This window comes from Schistocerca nitens, chromosome 1, assembly GCF_023898315.1.
Source record: "Schistocerca nitens isolate TAMUIC-IGC-003100 chromosome 1, iqSchNite1.1, whole genome shotgun sequence".
Classification (NCBI taxonomy): Eukaryota; Metazoa; Arthropoda; class Insecta; order Orthoptera; family Acrididae; genus Schistocerca; species Schistocerca nitens.
Genome location: NC_064614.1, coordinates 329,583,274 through 329,597,877, shown reverse-complemented (window position 1 = coordinate 329,597,877; position 14,604 = coordinate 329,583,274). Strand labels below are relative to the sequence as shown.

General features: G+C 39.9%; 1 protein-coding gene across 2 annotated transcripts in view; it reads right to left on the bottom strand.

The window, feature by feature from the left end:
• LOC126248542 (DNA-directed RNA polymerase I subunit RPA1) overlaps positions 1–14,358 on the bottom strand; it is a 346,647-nt gene extending 332,289 nt beyond the window's left edge. Inside the window, exons 1-2 of one of the 2 annotated variants that reach the window (XM_049949615.1) lie at positions 14,194–14,358; positions 7,425–7,584 (exon numbers count right to left, since the gene is read on the bottom strand). In XM_049949615.1, coding sequence (XP_049805572.1) covers positions 7,425–7,578 — 154 coding nt within the window. In that variant the 5' untranslated portion in view covers positions 7,579–7,584; positions 14,194–14,358. The remainder of the gene's footprint in view (positions 1–7,424; positions 7,585–14,193) is intronic. The other variant, XM_049949606.1, reaches the window with a different exon arrangement.
• Between the last annotated feature and the right edge of the window lie 246 nt (positions 14,359–14,604).

Sequence of the window (14,604 nt, the reverse complement as noted above, 5' to 3'; positions counted from 1 at the left end):
CATCTGCAAACAATCTAAGAGGTTTACTCAGAGTGTCCTCTAAACCCTAAAGCCTGTAACATTTCCTTGGGGAATGCTAGATACCACATCCATTTCATTCAATGACTTCCCATCTATTACTATGAACTGTAATCTTTCCGACAATATTATGTCCTTCAGAAAATCTGAAAGATATTTTGGAGTGTTGAGATCACTGTTGTACTGCAGAGGTGAAGTATATGTAAACAATATTACTTCAAACAATTACAAAAGGCCTTTTTTTCATAAATACACAGAAATACTCATATCTTACAGACAGCAAGACATTTAAAAGTAGAAGAACAGTCTAACCTAACTTTGGAAGTATTCGTTCTTTCTTCGGGGAAGAGAGGGATTGAGTACACAAGGTTGGAAAGAAGGGGGAAGTTACCTAGACCCCAGATTGAGACAGATCCACCTATTGTGACGTTAAGGGGACACAAGTTGAAGGGGACACGAGACATGTATTACTTGGCAAAGCAAACCATATATCCGGCAGTAGCAGGGGCTAGGTACATACACTCTCTAGTTAAATAAGTGTGTGTTGCTATTAGGCAGTGAAATCTTCTGTTAACACAATGAACTTCATTGGTGATGATAAGGAGAAAGCAGTGAAAGTGCAAGAGGAGAATGTGACAGGACACAAAAAGCAAACATTAAGCTGAGCAATTTGATTGGTGTGCAAATTATGGCTGGCAGGACGCAATCCTGAGATCAATGGAGTTGAAGTATTTACCCCAAGAAAACAAGAAGCAAAGCACACACAATATGAATGCCTTGACGATGCTGACGAATGTGTTATTCAGCATCAGTTTCTGTGAAATTGTGGAGAACATACTGAATTGTGATGTGGTTTAAAGTGCAAAGTAGCTTACCCTAAAACTGTTCTCCCTAGTAGCCTTCGTTGAAGTAATGTAAATGAGATGGATTTATTTATGACCTATTAAAATTATTGCAGCCAGGGAAATAGCAAGATAGTGTCACGCATAAATTTTCAATCTAATATGCTGCAGTTTACAGGTTCAGCCCTACTAGGAAATGAAGTTTTCTTTTTCTTTATTCTTGCTTCACTTTCCTTTTTCATGACAGCCGATAACCACCTTCATTCCTTTGGTTCCAAAAAAGATGACATAGTGATAAAATACAACTGAATTTATATTCAATATACAATTGGCTAATGCAAATTTCTTTATTATGATACACTTTTGAATTTTTAGAGCAACTGTCATCAGAGAAGCATCAGCAAGATAGATTGTTACCCACGAACATTTAACTCTCAACACTTTTCAGGTGAAATTAAATCAAGAAAGATTTGTAGTTCTGGTTTCACATTAATAATTTCATTTCCATAAACCTAAAAACAAAGATGATGTGACTTACCAAATGAAAGTGCTGGCAGGTCGACAGACACACAAACAAACACAAACAAACATACACACAAAATTCTAGCCTTCGCAACCAACGGTTGCTTCGTCAGGAAAGAGGGAAGGAGAGGGAAAGATGAAAGGATGTGGGTTTTAAGGGAGAGGGTAAGGAGTCATTCCAATCCCGGGAGCGGAAAGACTTACCTTGGGGGCAAAAAGGACAGGTATGCACTCGCACACACACACATATTCATCCGCACATACACAGACACGAGCAGACATTTGTAAAGGCAAAGAGTTCGGGCAGAGATGTCAGTCGAGGCGGAAGTACAGAGGCAAAGATGTTGAAAGACAGGTGAGGTATGAGCGGCGGCAACTTGAAATTAGCGGAGGTTGAGGTATGGCGGATAACGAGAGGAGAAGATATACTGAAGGGCAAGTTCCCATCTCCGGAGTTCTGACAGGTTGGTGTTAGTGGGAAGTATCCAGATAACCCGGACGGTGTAACACTGTGCCAAGATGTGCAGGCCGTGCACCAAGGCATGTTTAGCCACAGGGTGATCCTCATTACCAACAAACACTGTCTGCCTGTGTCCATTCATGCGAATGGACAGTTTGTTGCTGGTCATTCCCACATAGAAAGCTTCACAGTGTAGGCAGGTCAGTTGGTAAATCACGTGGGTGCTTTCACACGTGGCTCTGCCTTTGATCGTGTACACCTTCCGGTTTACGGGACTGGAGTAGGTGGTGGTGGGAGGGTGCATGGGACAGGTTTTACAGCGGGGGCGGTTACAAGGGTGGGAGCCAGAGGGTAGGGAAAGTGGTTTGGGGATTTCATAGGGATGAACTAACAGGTTACGAAGGTTAGCTGGACGGCGGAAAGACACTCTTGGTTTAGTGGGGAGGATTTCATGAAGGATGGATCTCATTTCAGGGCAGGATTTGAGGAAGTCGTATCCCTGCTGGAGAGCCACATTCAGAGTCTGATCCAGTCCCGGAAAGTATCCTGTCACAAGTGGGGCACTTTTGTGGTTCTTTCGTGGGAGGTTCTGGGTTTGAGGGGATGAGGAAGTGGCTCTGGTTATTTGCTTCTGTACCAGGTCAGGAGGGTAGTTGCGGGATGCGAAAGCTGTTTTCAGGTTGTTGGTGTAATGGTTCAGGGATTCAGGACTGGAGCAGATTCGTTTGCCACAAAGACCTAGGCTGTAGGGAAGGGACAGTTTGATGTGGAATGGGTGGCAGCTGTCATAATGGAGGTACTGTTGCTTGTTGGTGGGTTTGATGTGGACGGACGTGTGAAGCTGGCCATTGGCCAGATGGAGGTCAACGTCAAGGAAAGTGGCATGGGATTTGGAGTAGGACCAGGTGAATCTGATGGAACCAAAGGAGTTGAGGTTGGAGAGGAAATTCTGGAGTTCTTCTTCACTGTGAGTCCAGATCATGAAGATTTCATCAATAAATCTATCAAACTTTGGGTTTGCAGGCCTGGGTAACCAAGAAGGCTTCCTCTAAGCGACCCACGAATAGGTCGGTGTACGAGGGGACCATCCTGGTACCCATGGCTGTTCCCTTTAATTGTTGGTATGTCTGGCCTTCAAAAGTGAAGAAGTTGTGGGTCAGGATGAAGCTGGCTAAGGTAATGAGGAGAGAGGTTTTAGGTAGGGTGGCAGGTGATCGGCGTGAAAGGAAGTGCTCCATCGCAGCGAGGCCCTGCACGTGCGGAATATTTGTGTATAAGGATGTGGCATCAATGGTTACAAGAATGGTTTCCGGGGGTAACAGATTGGGTAAGGATTCCAGGCGTTCGAGAAAGTGGTTGGTGTCTTTGATGAAGGATGGGAGACTGCATGTAATGGGTTGAAGGTGTTGATCTACGTAGGCAGAGATACGCTCTGTGGGGGCTTGGTAACAAGCTACAATGGGGCGGCCGGGATGGTTGGGTTTATGAATTTTGGGAAGAAGGTAGAAGGTAGGGGTGCGGGGTGTCGGAGGGGTCAGGAGGTTGATGGAGTCAGGTGAAAGGTTTTGTAGGGGGCCTAAGGTTCTGAGGATTCCTTGAAGCTTCGCCTATACATAGGAATGGGATTACCTTGGTAAACTTTGTATGTGGTGTTGTCTGAAAGCTGACGCAGTCCCTCAGCCACATACTCCCGATGATCAAGTACCACGGTCAGGCCTGCAAACCCAAAGTTTGGTACAGATTTATTGATGACATCTTCATGATCTGGACTCACAGTGAAGAAGAACTCCATAATTTCCTCTCCAACCTCAACTCCCTTGGTTCCATCAGATTCACCTGGTCCTACTCCAAATCCCATGCCACCTTCCTTGACGTTGACCTCCATCTGGCCAACGGCCAGCTTCACACGTCCGTCCACATCAAACCCACCAACAAGCAACAGTACCTCCATTATGACAGCTGCCACCCATTCCACATCAAACGGTCCCTTCCCTACAGCCTAGGTCTTTGTGGCAAACGAATCTGCTCCAGTCCTGAATCCCTGAACCATTACACCAACAACCTGAAAACAGCTTTCACATCCCGCAACTACCCTCCCGACCTGGTACAGAAGCAAATAACCAGAGCCACTTCCTCATCCCCTCAAACCCAGAACCTCCCACAGAAGAACCACAAAAGTGCCCCACTTGTGACAGGATACTTTCCGGGACTGGATCAGACTCTGAATGTGGCTCTCCAGCAGGGATACGACTTCCTCAAATCCTGCCCTGAAATGAGATACATCCTTCATGAAATCCACCCCACTCCACCAAGAGTGTCTTTCCGCCGTCCACCTAACCTTCGTAACCTTTTAGTTCATCCCTATGAAATCCCCAAACCACTTTCCCTACCCTCTGGCTCCCACCCTTGTAACCGCCCCCGCTGTAAAACCTGTCCCATGCACCCTCCCACCACCACCTACTCCAGTCCTGTAACCCGGAAGGTGTACACGATCAAAGGCAGAGCCACGTGTGAAAGCACCCACGTGATTTACCAACTGACCTGCCTACACTGTGAAGCTTTCTATGTGGGAATGACCAGCAACAAACTGTCCATTCGCATGAATGGACACAGGCAGACAGTGTTTGTTGGTAATGAGGATCACCCTGTGGCTAAATATGCCTTGGTGCACGGCTAGCACATCTTGGCACAGTGTTACACCGTCCGGGTTATCTGGATACTTCCCACTAACACCAACCTGTCAGAACTCTGGAGATGGGAACTTGCCCTTCAGTATATCCTCTCCTCTCGTTATCCGCCAGGCCTCAACCTCCGCTAATTTCAAGTTGCCGCCGCTCATACCTCACCTGTCTTTCAACATCTTTGCCTCTGTACTTCCGCCTCGACTGACATCTCTGCCCGAACTCTTTGCCTTTACAAATGTCTGCTCGTATCTGTGTATATGTGGATGGATATGTGTGTGCGAGTGCATACCTGTCCTTTTTTCCCTCAAGGTAAGTCTTTCCGCTCCCGGGATTGGAATGACTCCTTACCCTCTCCCTTAAAACCCACATCCTTTCATCTTTCCCTCTCCTTCCCTCTTTCCTGACGAAGCAACCGTTGGTTGCGAAAGCTAGAATTTTGTGTGTATGTTTGTGTTTGTTTGTGTGTCTGTCAACCTGCCAGCACTTTCATTTGGTAAGTCACATCATCTTTGTTTTTAGATACATTTTTCCTACGTGGAATGTTTCCCTCTATTATAATTATTTCCATAAACCGTTGTATTAAATGAAACAATCTTCACTCATATTTTTGATCATATACATCAATACACTTCGACGTCAACAAAACTATGACATTTTATCGGTCTGCATGAAACTAATGACTTACAGCGCATCAATCTGACGCTCTAGTACCGCACCTCTGTTGGTGTGGTTACTGTTGTAATGGATGGTAGATAAAATGGCCCCATCCTATTATCAAAGATGAAGCTCCTACATGACAGCCCACCAGTGTAAAGAGCTTTACTTGTGATAGCTGGTACCTTAAGAAACATAACTATTTAATCTGTTCTCCAACACCCATCACATACTGCATACTCCACTTGTGAGAAAAATTGTTCTCCCTATGAAGTTTTTTAAACTGTGCCTCAATAAATGAGCTATCACACATGAATGAGGTGATATCTACAATTCTCTATGCACGGTATTGACATACAGACTTACAGAGTTGGCCGCTCTACATTTCTATGGTTACAAGAGTGTACGCTATTACTGCCTCCCATCCCTATACCTCAAGTGTAAACACAATGGTGCTACCGTCCTGACCAGGTAGGCGTTCAGTTCGCTTTGCTGGGTAATAAATAAATTTTGTCACAGCTTGGGTGTGAACAAGAAAAATTTTTTCAATAATCGACTTGGCCTGTTCACTAAGTTATGGCTCTGAGGAAGCTACTTACAGTTATGTATTCCAACAGTCACATAATTTGCCACTGAATCCTCACATACGTAGATATTCTCCACACTCTGTAATCGGCTGATTTTAATATTGCGAAGATTCAAAAAGCTATTAAGAAATACAGTTGTGAAATAATATTCAGCATGCCTACTGGGCAAGGCAAACACTCCAACATCACCAACTCCAATGCTGCAAACAGTGTGTGCAAAATCAATGTTCCCTGAAGGTTCAAAGATAAAATGTAGCAGAGATTCACACTCAATTAATGTGAACAGCTTCACTGTGTGAAGAACACTATAGTGTTACAATGGTGCTTTAAGTGCAGCAATGAGTGGCATGATGAAGGCCAGGAGAGGAAGAGCACTGCGAGTTAAGTTTCATGTTCCATGGATCATTTGTATGCTATATCACAGTGATGTGGAACAAGCAACTGGCGATCTTGTTCACTGAGTAAAAGAGTAGCTGGCATTCATATCGAATCAATACTTAACATAGAAGAGAATGGATAATAGCTGTATTACACCAAAAAATGGGAGAGATAAAGACTTTTACACATTAAGGGAACCACATTCCAACATTTCCCTGAAGCGATTTGTAGAACTCTTGGAAATTTAGGATAATGTTCTAAAGGAAAACTGAATGTTGTATCTGTAAAATCTGAGTACTGTATCATCTCATTCAGATATAACCCTTTAGTTAAAGGTCAATGCTGATTAAGTTTCTCAGTTACCAGATGATTTCCAAGAAGAATCACGGTCCACATTATCATTGCACCACAAATAGCCTTAAGCCTTATGTACAACAAAATATTTACATGATGAGTTCCAAAGTTGCTGGTCAAAAAACTTTACAAAGGACCATCCACACTAACTTTGAAGTGTAAGTAGGTAATGTTTCACACAAATTACTAGGGGATGTTATGATGGTGGAACAAATGGTTCAAATGGCTCAAAGCACTATGGGACTTAACATCTGAGGTCATCAGTCCCGATGGTGGAACAGCTGATTTGCAAAGTAAATGGCAGAACAATATTTCTTTTTTCTATTTTGTTGCAGGAGAAATAAAAAGTAATTAATGTAACAGCAAGCGTAAACTATGTGCCAGAGTGTTTTCTAATGGAATTTTTGGAGATAAGTTTACCACCAAATTTCATTTTCTGCTTTTATCTCATCTTGAAATTTCTGTTATTGGAACATGTAGCATCACTGGTACTAATGACAGACATAGAATTTTGCTTGTCCGATCTTCACTTGCTGCTTTTGCCCACCACAGTCATTTTATTATGGATAATATAGAAGTTATGCAGTTTTTATTTTTTATTAATTATTTTGCCTGAAATACAAATCTTGGCTGTTACAGGTCATGACATGAAATACATAAACAGCACTGACAAGAGGATGACATACTCTTAAATGCAGGTAGTGAGTCAAGTGAGTTATTAACAATTAACTGAAACAGCAGCAGCATTCCATTACATTCAATGAAAATTTGCTCTAGAAATTAGACCTTGACACAAAGCAAAGACAACCTGTTTAATGCAAAACAAAGTTATAAACAGTGTCAACAAAAATTTATTACTTCAAAACACAAGAACGAACAGAAATAACTACAAAATTATAAAAAAATTCTATTCTTAAAAACATACCCAAAGCTGGATCATAAAGGCTGCCTTGCAGTGGATGTCCCAACAAATTAAATGAATTTGGGTTAGTAATTTGAAGAACACTCAATTTTCTTACATCCTCCGATGAGTATAAGGAGAAAATAACACTATTTGCATCAATATATCCACCACTCATTTTGACCTGGGAACAAATATCAGATATTAAAATACACCTAAGAACAAAAATGTTGTCTTGCATGTTCACTAAGAGGAATGTAATGACATACAATCACACTTCAATTTCTGCCACAAATATGCAGGGTGGTCGGAAATTCCCATTACGAACTTCTAGGACATGTAGAGGGTAGTGAGTACAGAACATTTTGAATAGGAACCCATGTCCGGAATTGTACCGTTTCCGTTCTACCAGTTTCAATTCAGATGTGTACCTCGTCATCACCTGCTTAGGGCAAGAGAAACATCTCAGAGATCTCTGTCCTGGTATGCAACAGGGTAGACACGATGACATGTACTACGTCAACGATCCCCAGATGTCACTTATTGTCCGCTTTGCTGTGAGACCGAGTCAATACCTGTGCATCACCGATAGATGAAACCTGGTGCAGTACATGCTTGCAGAATACAGACACATGCTCCTTGTGTATGGTGAAGCTGGAGGTAACAGAAGAGCTGCTAGTCGGCTGTATCACAAACGCTTTCCACAAAGTCACACTCCATTGCATTAACTGTTTGCCCAAGTTACACAATGGCTACGAAAAATGGGTACCTTCACTGCGAGGAGGCAGGACTTTGGTGCTCCACGGCGACGCCGCACTCCCGAATTTGAAGAAGGTGTACTGCGTCGCATTGAAGATAGCCCGTCAATGAGTTCACGAACAATTGTGCGTGCAATGGCTGTTAGTCACAGTACTGTCTTGGACGCCCTGCATAAGCAACAATTACATCCGTACCGCTAACAAAGAGTACACGCTATGGGTCCAGCAGACTTTCCACAATGCGTCACCTTCTGCACATGGTTCCTGCACCATTGCAACGACCCACCCAAGTTCTTCTCACAGACGAATGTAGGTTCACAATGGATTGTGTTCCGAACGCTCGAAATAGCCATGTCTGGGCAGATGAAAGCCCTCATGCCACGCATATTCAGGGATTTCAAAACAGGTTTGCAACTAACGCGCGGGCAACTATTCTGGACAGTCATGTGATTGGACCATACCTCCTTCCATCCAAGCTCACGGGTCCTGCATACTTAAGTCTTTCCAGGACACAAATTGGACCCGTTCTTGGAAGCTGCGTCATGGGTCATTCCATGTCAAGTCACCCAGGCCTTGACACCAACCATGTCAGATTTTGATGAAACTTGGTACAATTACTTCTTTTATCATCCTGAAAGCACTTGTAAAATTTTTTTGCTCTATCTCTTACAGTTTTTTTTAAATAAATTTTTAAAGGTTTTAGATTTGGTGTTGTTTCAGCAGTCGGAAATCGTAACTTAAACATGGCCTCACAACTAAAAAAATTTGTATGTTAAAGAATACTCAAGATATCAGTATGAAATTTTGGAATAAGTTTGTGTATTATATCTAAATGTTAAAAAAATTACCATAAAGATATATTAAAATCTTCCAAATGAAAAAAAATTTACAAGTTTTTTTTTTAGCTAATGGATGTTTAGTTTTACAAAAACTGCAATATCTAGAGTCTCAGACCTGATAGAAAGCTCAAATTTGTTTTAAAATACTCTTAATTGTATAGACTATTAGATAAAAGAAAAATTATGTTGGCTTTTTAACCTGTTTAATAGTTATCTAATTTTTAAAATAATATTAATTATATTTTAAAAATAAAAAGTACCAAATAACCGAAAATAAGTTTTTGTCTTCTTGGAGTAACAATGTACGCTTGGATTTTGTTTTGTTACTCCTGTGTTTTGAAGTAAAAAATTATTACAGTGTTAAATAGTGCTTGGATAGTATTTTATTAAGTTTATTCGAACTTTCAGTAAGAACTGTTACTTAGTTTACAGAGATTCTTTTCCAATATCCTATAAAAGTAACCAGAACAGTAATCAGACCAAAAGTGAAATCAGTATGTCAGATATTCAGACCTGTAGCGTAGGGTTATTTAAAAAATCTGACTGTTTCCAAACAACCTACACACCTTCAAAAACGTTACAACTGGTATCTGAATTGAGTGAGGAAGAAAAAGATTTGATCCACTTACGATCTGGAATTAATCTGTGTGAATTTAAGAATATATGTTCACACCACAGCTACTACTTTTTAAATGTTTTTGAAAAGTATCAAACAACATGTGTAGACCCACTAAAAAAACACAAAAAGCCCATCAAAAAATCGTTGAGAAGTGTAGGCTTGGATCTTTCTAAACAATTACTGACAAAAAATATTAGCATAAAACCTGGACAAAAGCTTTGCTCAACATGTCGTAACTTTTGTGAGGAAAAATTAAGAGTTGAAGTCAATGAAAGTGAAACAGATGATCAAGTCATGGTTGAATTAGAATCATTGGAATCCAGAAATGAATTCCTCGTACAAACAAACATTGCTCTTTATAATTTAGGTTTAACACCAATAAAGCTTCATGGCTTGTCAGAACAAAGTAAAGGGTCTTATTTTAAAAGGAAGGTTGGCAGTATTGAAAAGACTGCAAAAAAAGGCGGTTTCAAAAGCATTAAAATATGATGCACCAAGTTCTGATGATGACGAAGAAGATACAAGTGTGGTTGAGAAAGCAAAGGATTTTGATGTAATGCTTTCTTTTATGAAAGAGAAGATTTAATCTGTTGGGAGGTCTATAAAAATCCAGATTCTGACCTTGGCTCCAGATTCTTGGAGTCGAAATAAAGTGATGAAAGAATTTAATGTAAGTGAGTACATGGTGCGACAAGCTAGAAAGCTAAAATCTGAAAAGGGTATTTTGGAAACTCCTGGTCCAAAAAAAGGTAAAACTCTTTCTGAAAATACAGTAAGACTTGTAACAGATTTTTATGAAAAGGATGAAAGTTCCAGAGTGCTACCTGGAACAAAAGACAAAGTAAGTGTCCAAAAAAATGTGTACATGCAAAAAAGACTCATTTTGTGTAACTTGAGAGAACTCTATTATTCTTTCAAATGGGAGAATCCCAATGTAGAAGTAGGATTTTCAAAATTTTGTTTGTTGAGACCTAAATGGTGTATCCTTGCTGGTGCCGCAGGCACACACACTGTATGTGTATGCAGTATCCACTAGAATGTTAAACTATTACTGGATGCTGTGAAAATTGAAGAATCTTATAAAGGCCTAATTAAGATGCTTGTGTGCAACACGGAAAACCAATACTGCATGCTACATCATTGCGACAGCTGTCTTGCAAATACTGCACTAACTGAGTACTTAACTGAAAAACTAAGTGAAGATTATGATTTAGAAGAAGAAATTGTAATCAGTCAGTGGGTTAACACAGACAGGGCAGAAATGATCAAACAGTCTATCAGTGTTGAAGACTACATTTCTTTATTGGTTAGGTCATTGGAAAAGCTCACCCCACACTCGTTTATAGCAAAATCCCATTGTGATGGATTTCAGTGAAAATTATTCCTTTGTTATACAAAATGAGATCCAAAGTTACCACTGGAATAGAGGTGGTTGTACTCTACACACAGCTGGAGTTTTTCTAAGAAATGAGGAAAACAATGTTTTTGTTTCCAACCACTGTTTTATTAGTGATGACCAAGAACATGACTGGTTTTCAGATGGTTGTGCTGGGCAGTACAAAAATAAAAATAGTTTTAAAAATTTGACTGAACACTTGAGAGACTTTAATTTGAAGGCCCAACACTTTTTTTGCAACAAGTCATGGGAAGTCAATTTGTGATGGCCTAGGAGGAACTATTAAAAGAATTTTAAGGAAAGCCATTCTACAGCTTTCAGATGAAGAACAAATAATGACAGCAATCGATGTGTACAAGTTTTGTGAAAAAAATATTGAAAACATTCATTTTCACTTTATTGACCAAAAAGAAGCTGATTTGTTATGGTTAAAACTAGAAAAACGTTTTCAGCAACCCAAACCATTCCTGGAACAAGAAGTTTTCATAACTTCAAACCACTTCCAAGAAACAACTTTGAAATTAGAAGGACTACAGATAGTGTAAAACCCTCCTTAGTCTTTTCTTTCCATTCTTCTTCTGATTGGGTTCGTGTTGAACCATCCATAAATAGCTATGTGGCTGCAACTTATGATGGTAACTGGTACTTTGGACTGGTAAAAACAATATTCAATGATGAAGAAGATGCAGAAATTCTATTTGTACATCCTTCAGGACCAGCTGCATCATTTTATTGGCCTGAAAGAGAAGATTCTTGCATAGTGCCTTTGGAGCACATAGTCTGTGTAGTAGACGCACCTCAATCAAGCGGCACTGGAAGAATGTATTACTTCAAAAAAGACTGTATCAAAAGAACTGAAAGCTCTTGGATGAAGTGGAAAAACAGTTTGAATCAGCATTAATGTTCATTAAAAAGACAAAATTACTCAAAAAATTCAATGTTTCAAGCAATCAGTTGGGTTATACATACGTGTCGTAAGTACACTATCTTTGTACATAATTCTAATGTAATCTACTATAATTAATAAACATGTTAAAAAGCCATCATTATTTTTGTTTTATCAAGTAGCCTATATGTTTAAGAGTAAATTAAAACAAATTTGAGCATTTTATCAGGTCTGAGACTCTAGATATTGCAATTCTTATAAAAAAAAAAAAAAAAAACATCCGTTAAGAAAAAAATACATATATATTTTTTTTTTCATAGAAAATATTAATATATTTTAATAGTATCATTTTTATCTTCAAATATGTATAACAAATAAACTTGCTGCAATAATTCATGATGCTATCTAAAAGAGTTTTTAAGATAAGCAATTTTAAAGTTTTGAATACAAATTAAATTTACCATTTCCGAAGGTTCGGAAAACGCAAAACATAAAAAACTTTAAAAATTTATAAAAAAACTATAAGAGATACAGCAAAAAAAATTTGCAGGTGTTGTCAGGATGGTATTAGAACCATTTGAGCCAAATTTCATGAAAATCTAAGGAGGTGGGTGTAAAATTTTTTTTTAATTGGGTGATTTGATATGGAATGACCCTCATTGAATGTCCGTCAGGAAATGTGGTTTCAGCATGATGGAGCACCATCTCGCTTTTCACTGGCTGTTCAGAGACATCTCAACAGACGGTATGGTGAAAGATGGATAGGTTGTGGTGGTCCAACGGCGTGGCTGCACTATCATCGAATGTAACCCCTGTGGACTACTACTTGTGGGGTCGTATGAAGAGCTTAATTTATGAGACACTGTAAAGACAGAGAAAAATCTGCTGGCACGAGTTCTGGCCATTGCAAAAGACATTGAAGAGACACCTGGTGGGATGGAGAGAGTGTACCAGAACATGCTTCGGAGGTACAATGTGTGTAACCATGTTGGTGGGCGCCGCATCGAGCCACTGTTGTAATGCATCGGTATGTTGCAGTTGGTGCCGTAATGCTGGGTTATTGTTGACTTATGTAAACCATAAGGTGTAAGTTGTAATGCAAATGCGTAAGTATCAACGGAACGAGTCAATATTCTTTTCAAATGGATTGCAACAATTGTACTGGGTCACGCCTAAGTACACTTCTAATAATCATCTGCATTGAAACTGTCATAGAATGGAAACAATATGTTTCCAGACATGGGTTCCTATTCAAAAGTTATTTACTCACTACCCTCTACATGTCCTAGAAGTTTGTAACACGCATTTCCGACCACCCTGTATAATCATGCATGTTTACCTAATTTCTGTGTGGGCTTTTGTCACTATGTTAGCCTACCCCCCCCCCCCTTTTTTTCCAGTCTGTTACCTCTGTGTGATAAGCGAAGACATTAAAACTTTTCAGATCAGTTAAGTATCATTTACTTATTTGATCAGCTTTTAAGATTTTCCTCGAGTACACAACAAATAATTCTAAACATTCAGTAAAACAAATGGAAAAATTGACTATCAATGTCTAGGTTTTCCAGTCATCCAGTTGCTTTAGAGATGGTCTGATGCAGTTCTTGAAGGGATTTAGATGAAGTACGCAAGCAGTAGTCCAGAATTGTGAGGCACCACCTGAGCCACATTCCAGCCGTCACAACTTAGTAAGGTCATATGGCATGAATGACTGAAAATAGCAGGTTCAGCTGCCTAACTGGAGAAAGCAAGCATGCATGCACTCTTTATGTGTGTGTAAAAGGGGATGCCTCATTTCATGAAACGCTGCTGAGGGGTTTGGAATTTAGTCCAGGACATTGGGAATACAACTGGCGATCATGAACTTTGTGCCATCACACCTGCTGCCTTCTACAACGTAAAAGCAAAGGAAAAATTGTTAACAGTATGTTGCATACGTGTGTGATAACCTGTGCAAGTAATGTCCATGTCCTGTGGTGCACACTTTGATGATCTGGCATGATTGTATCACCTTGGCATGGCTGAGAACAGACCTGAAGTAGTCATACTTTTGACATCTCTGCCGATCTTTTAAGAAACACTAATTACATAGCGTCGTGGTCATAAGAGTGTCATTCTGCCATTATACAGTATTATGTTCACATACAACATTTACACGAAAATGCCATATGACGAGAGGTGTCCCACAACAATGCAGAAATCAGTTTACAGAATTACGTCTAAATACATCACACGTAATTTAATCCATAAACATTATGCTCCGATATATTGATTTATATCTCTATAAATACCTACACGTAAATCTAATTAATCAAAGCACGATTCTCTACTTCAATAACTTTACACCTTGCACTTAAAATGAATCACATCTCAGTTCAGGTAAAGCACTTCGCTTAAACACGTACACTGGCGACTCCACAACAAATCTCACACATCAACACATGGCATCTGTTTTCGAATGTGCGCTCAACCAAAGAATGATGAAAACAACTCAAAGATCTTCAATAGTGAACTCAGTAGATATCAGCAGTGTCTCGCACCAGAAAAATGCCAGGCTCCACCTACAGGCGACTGCACCGTAGAGACTAAATATCTGTGGAGTGAGAACTCGGATGCGCAGAACGAAAATTGAGGACCGTTTTCGCAAAACTCGCTTTATGCATTTTTTAAAAATAGCATTCTTTCTCAATGCATACTGTTCAGCTT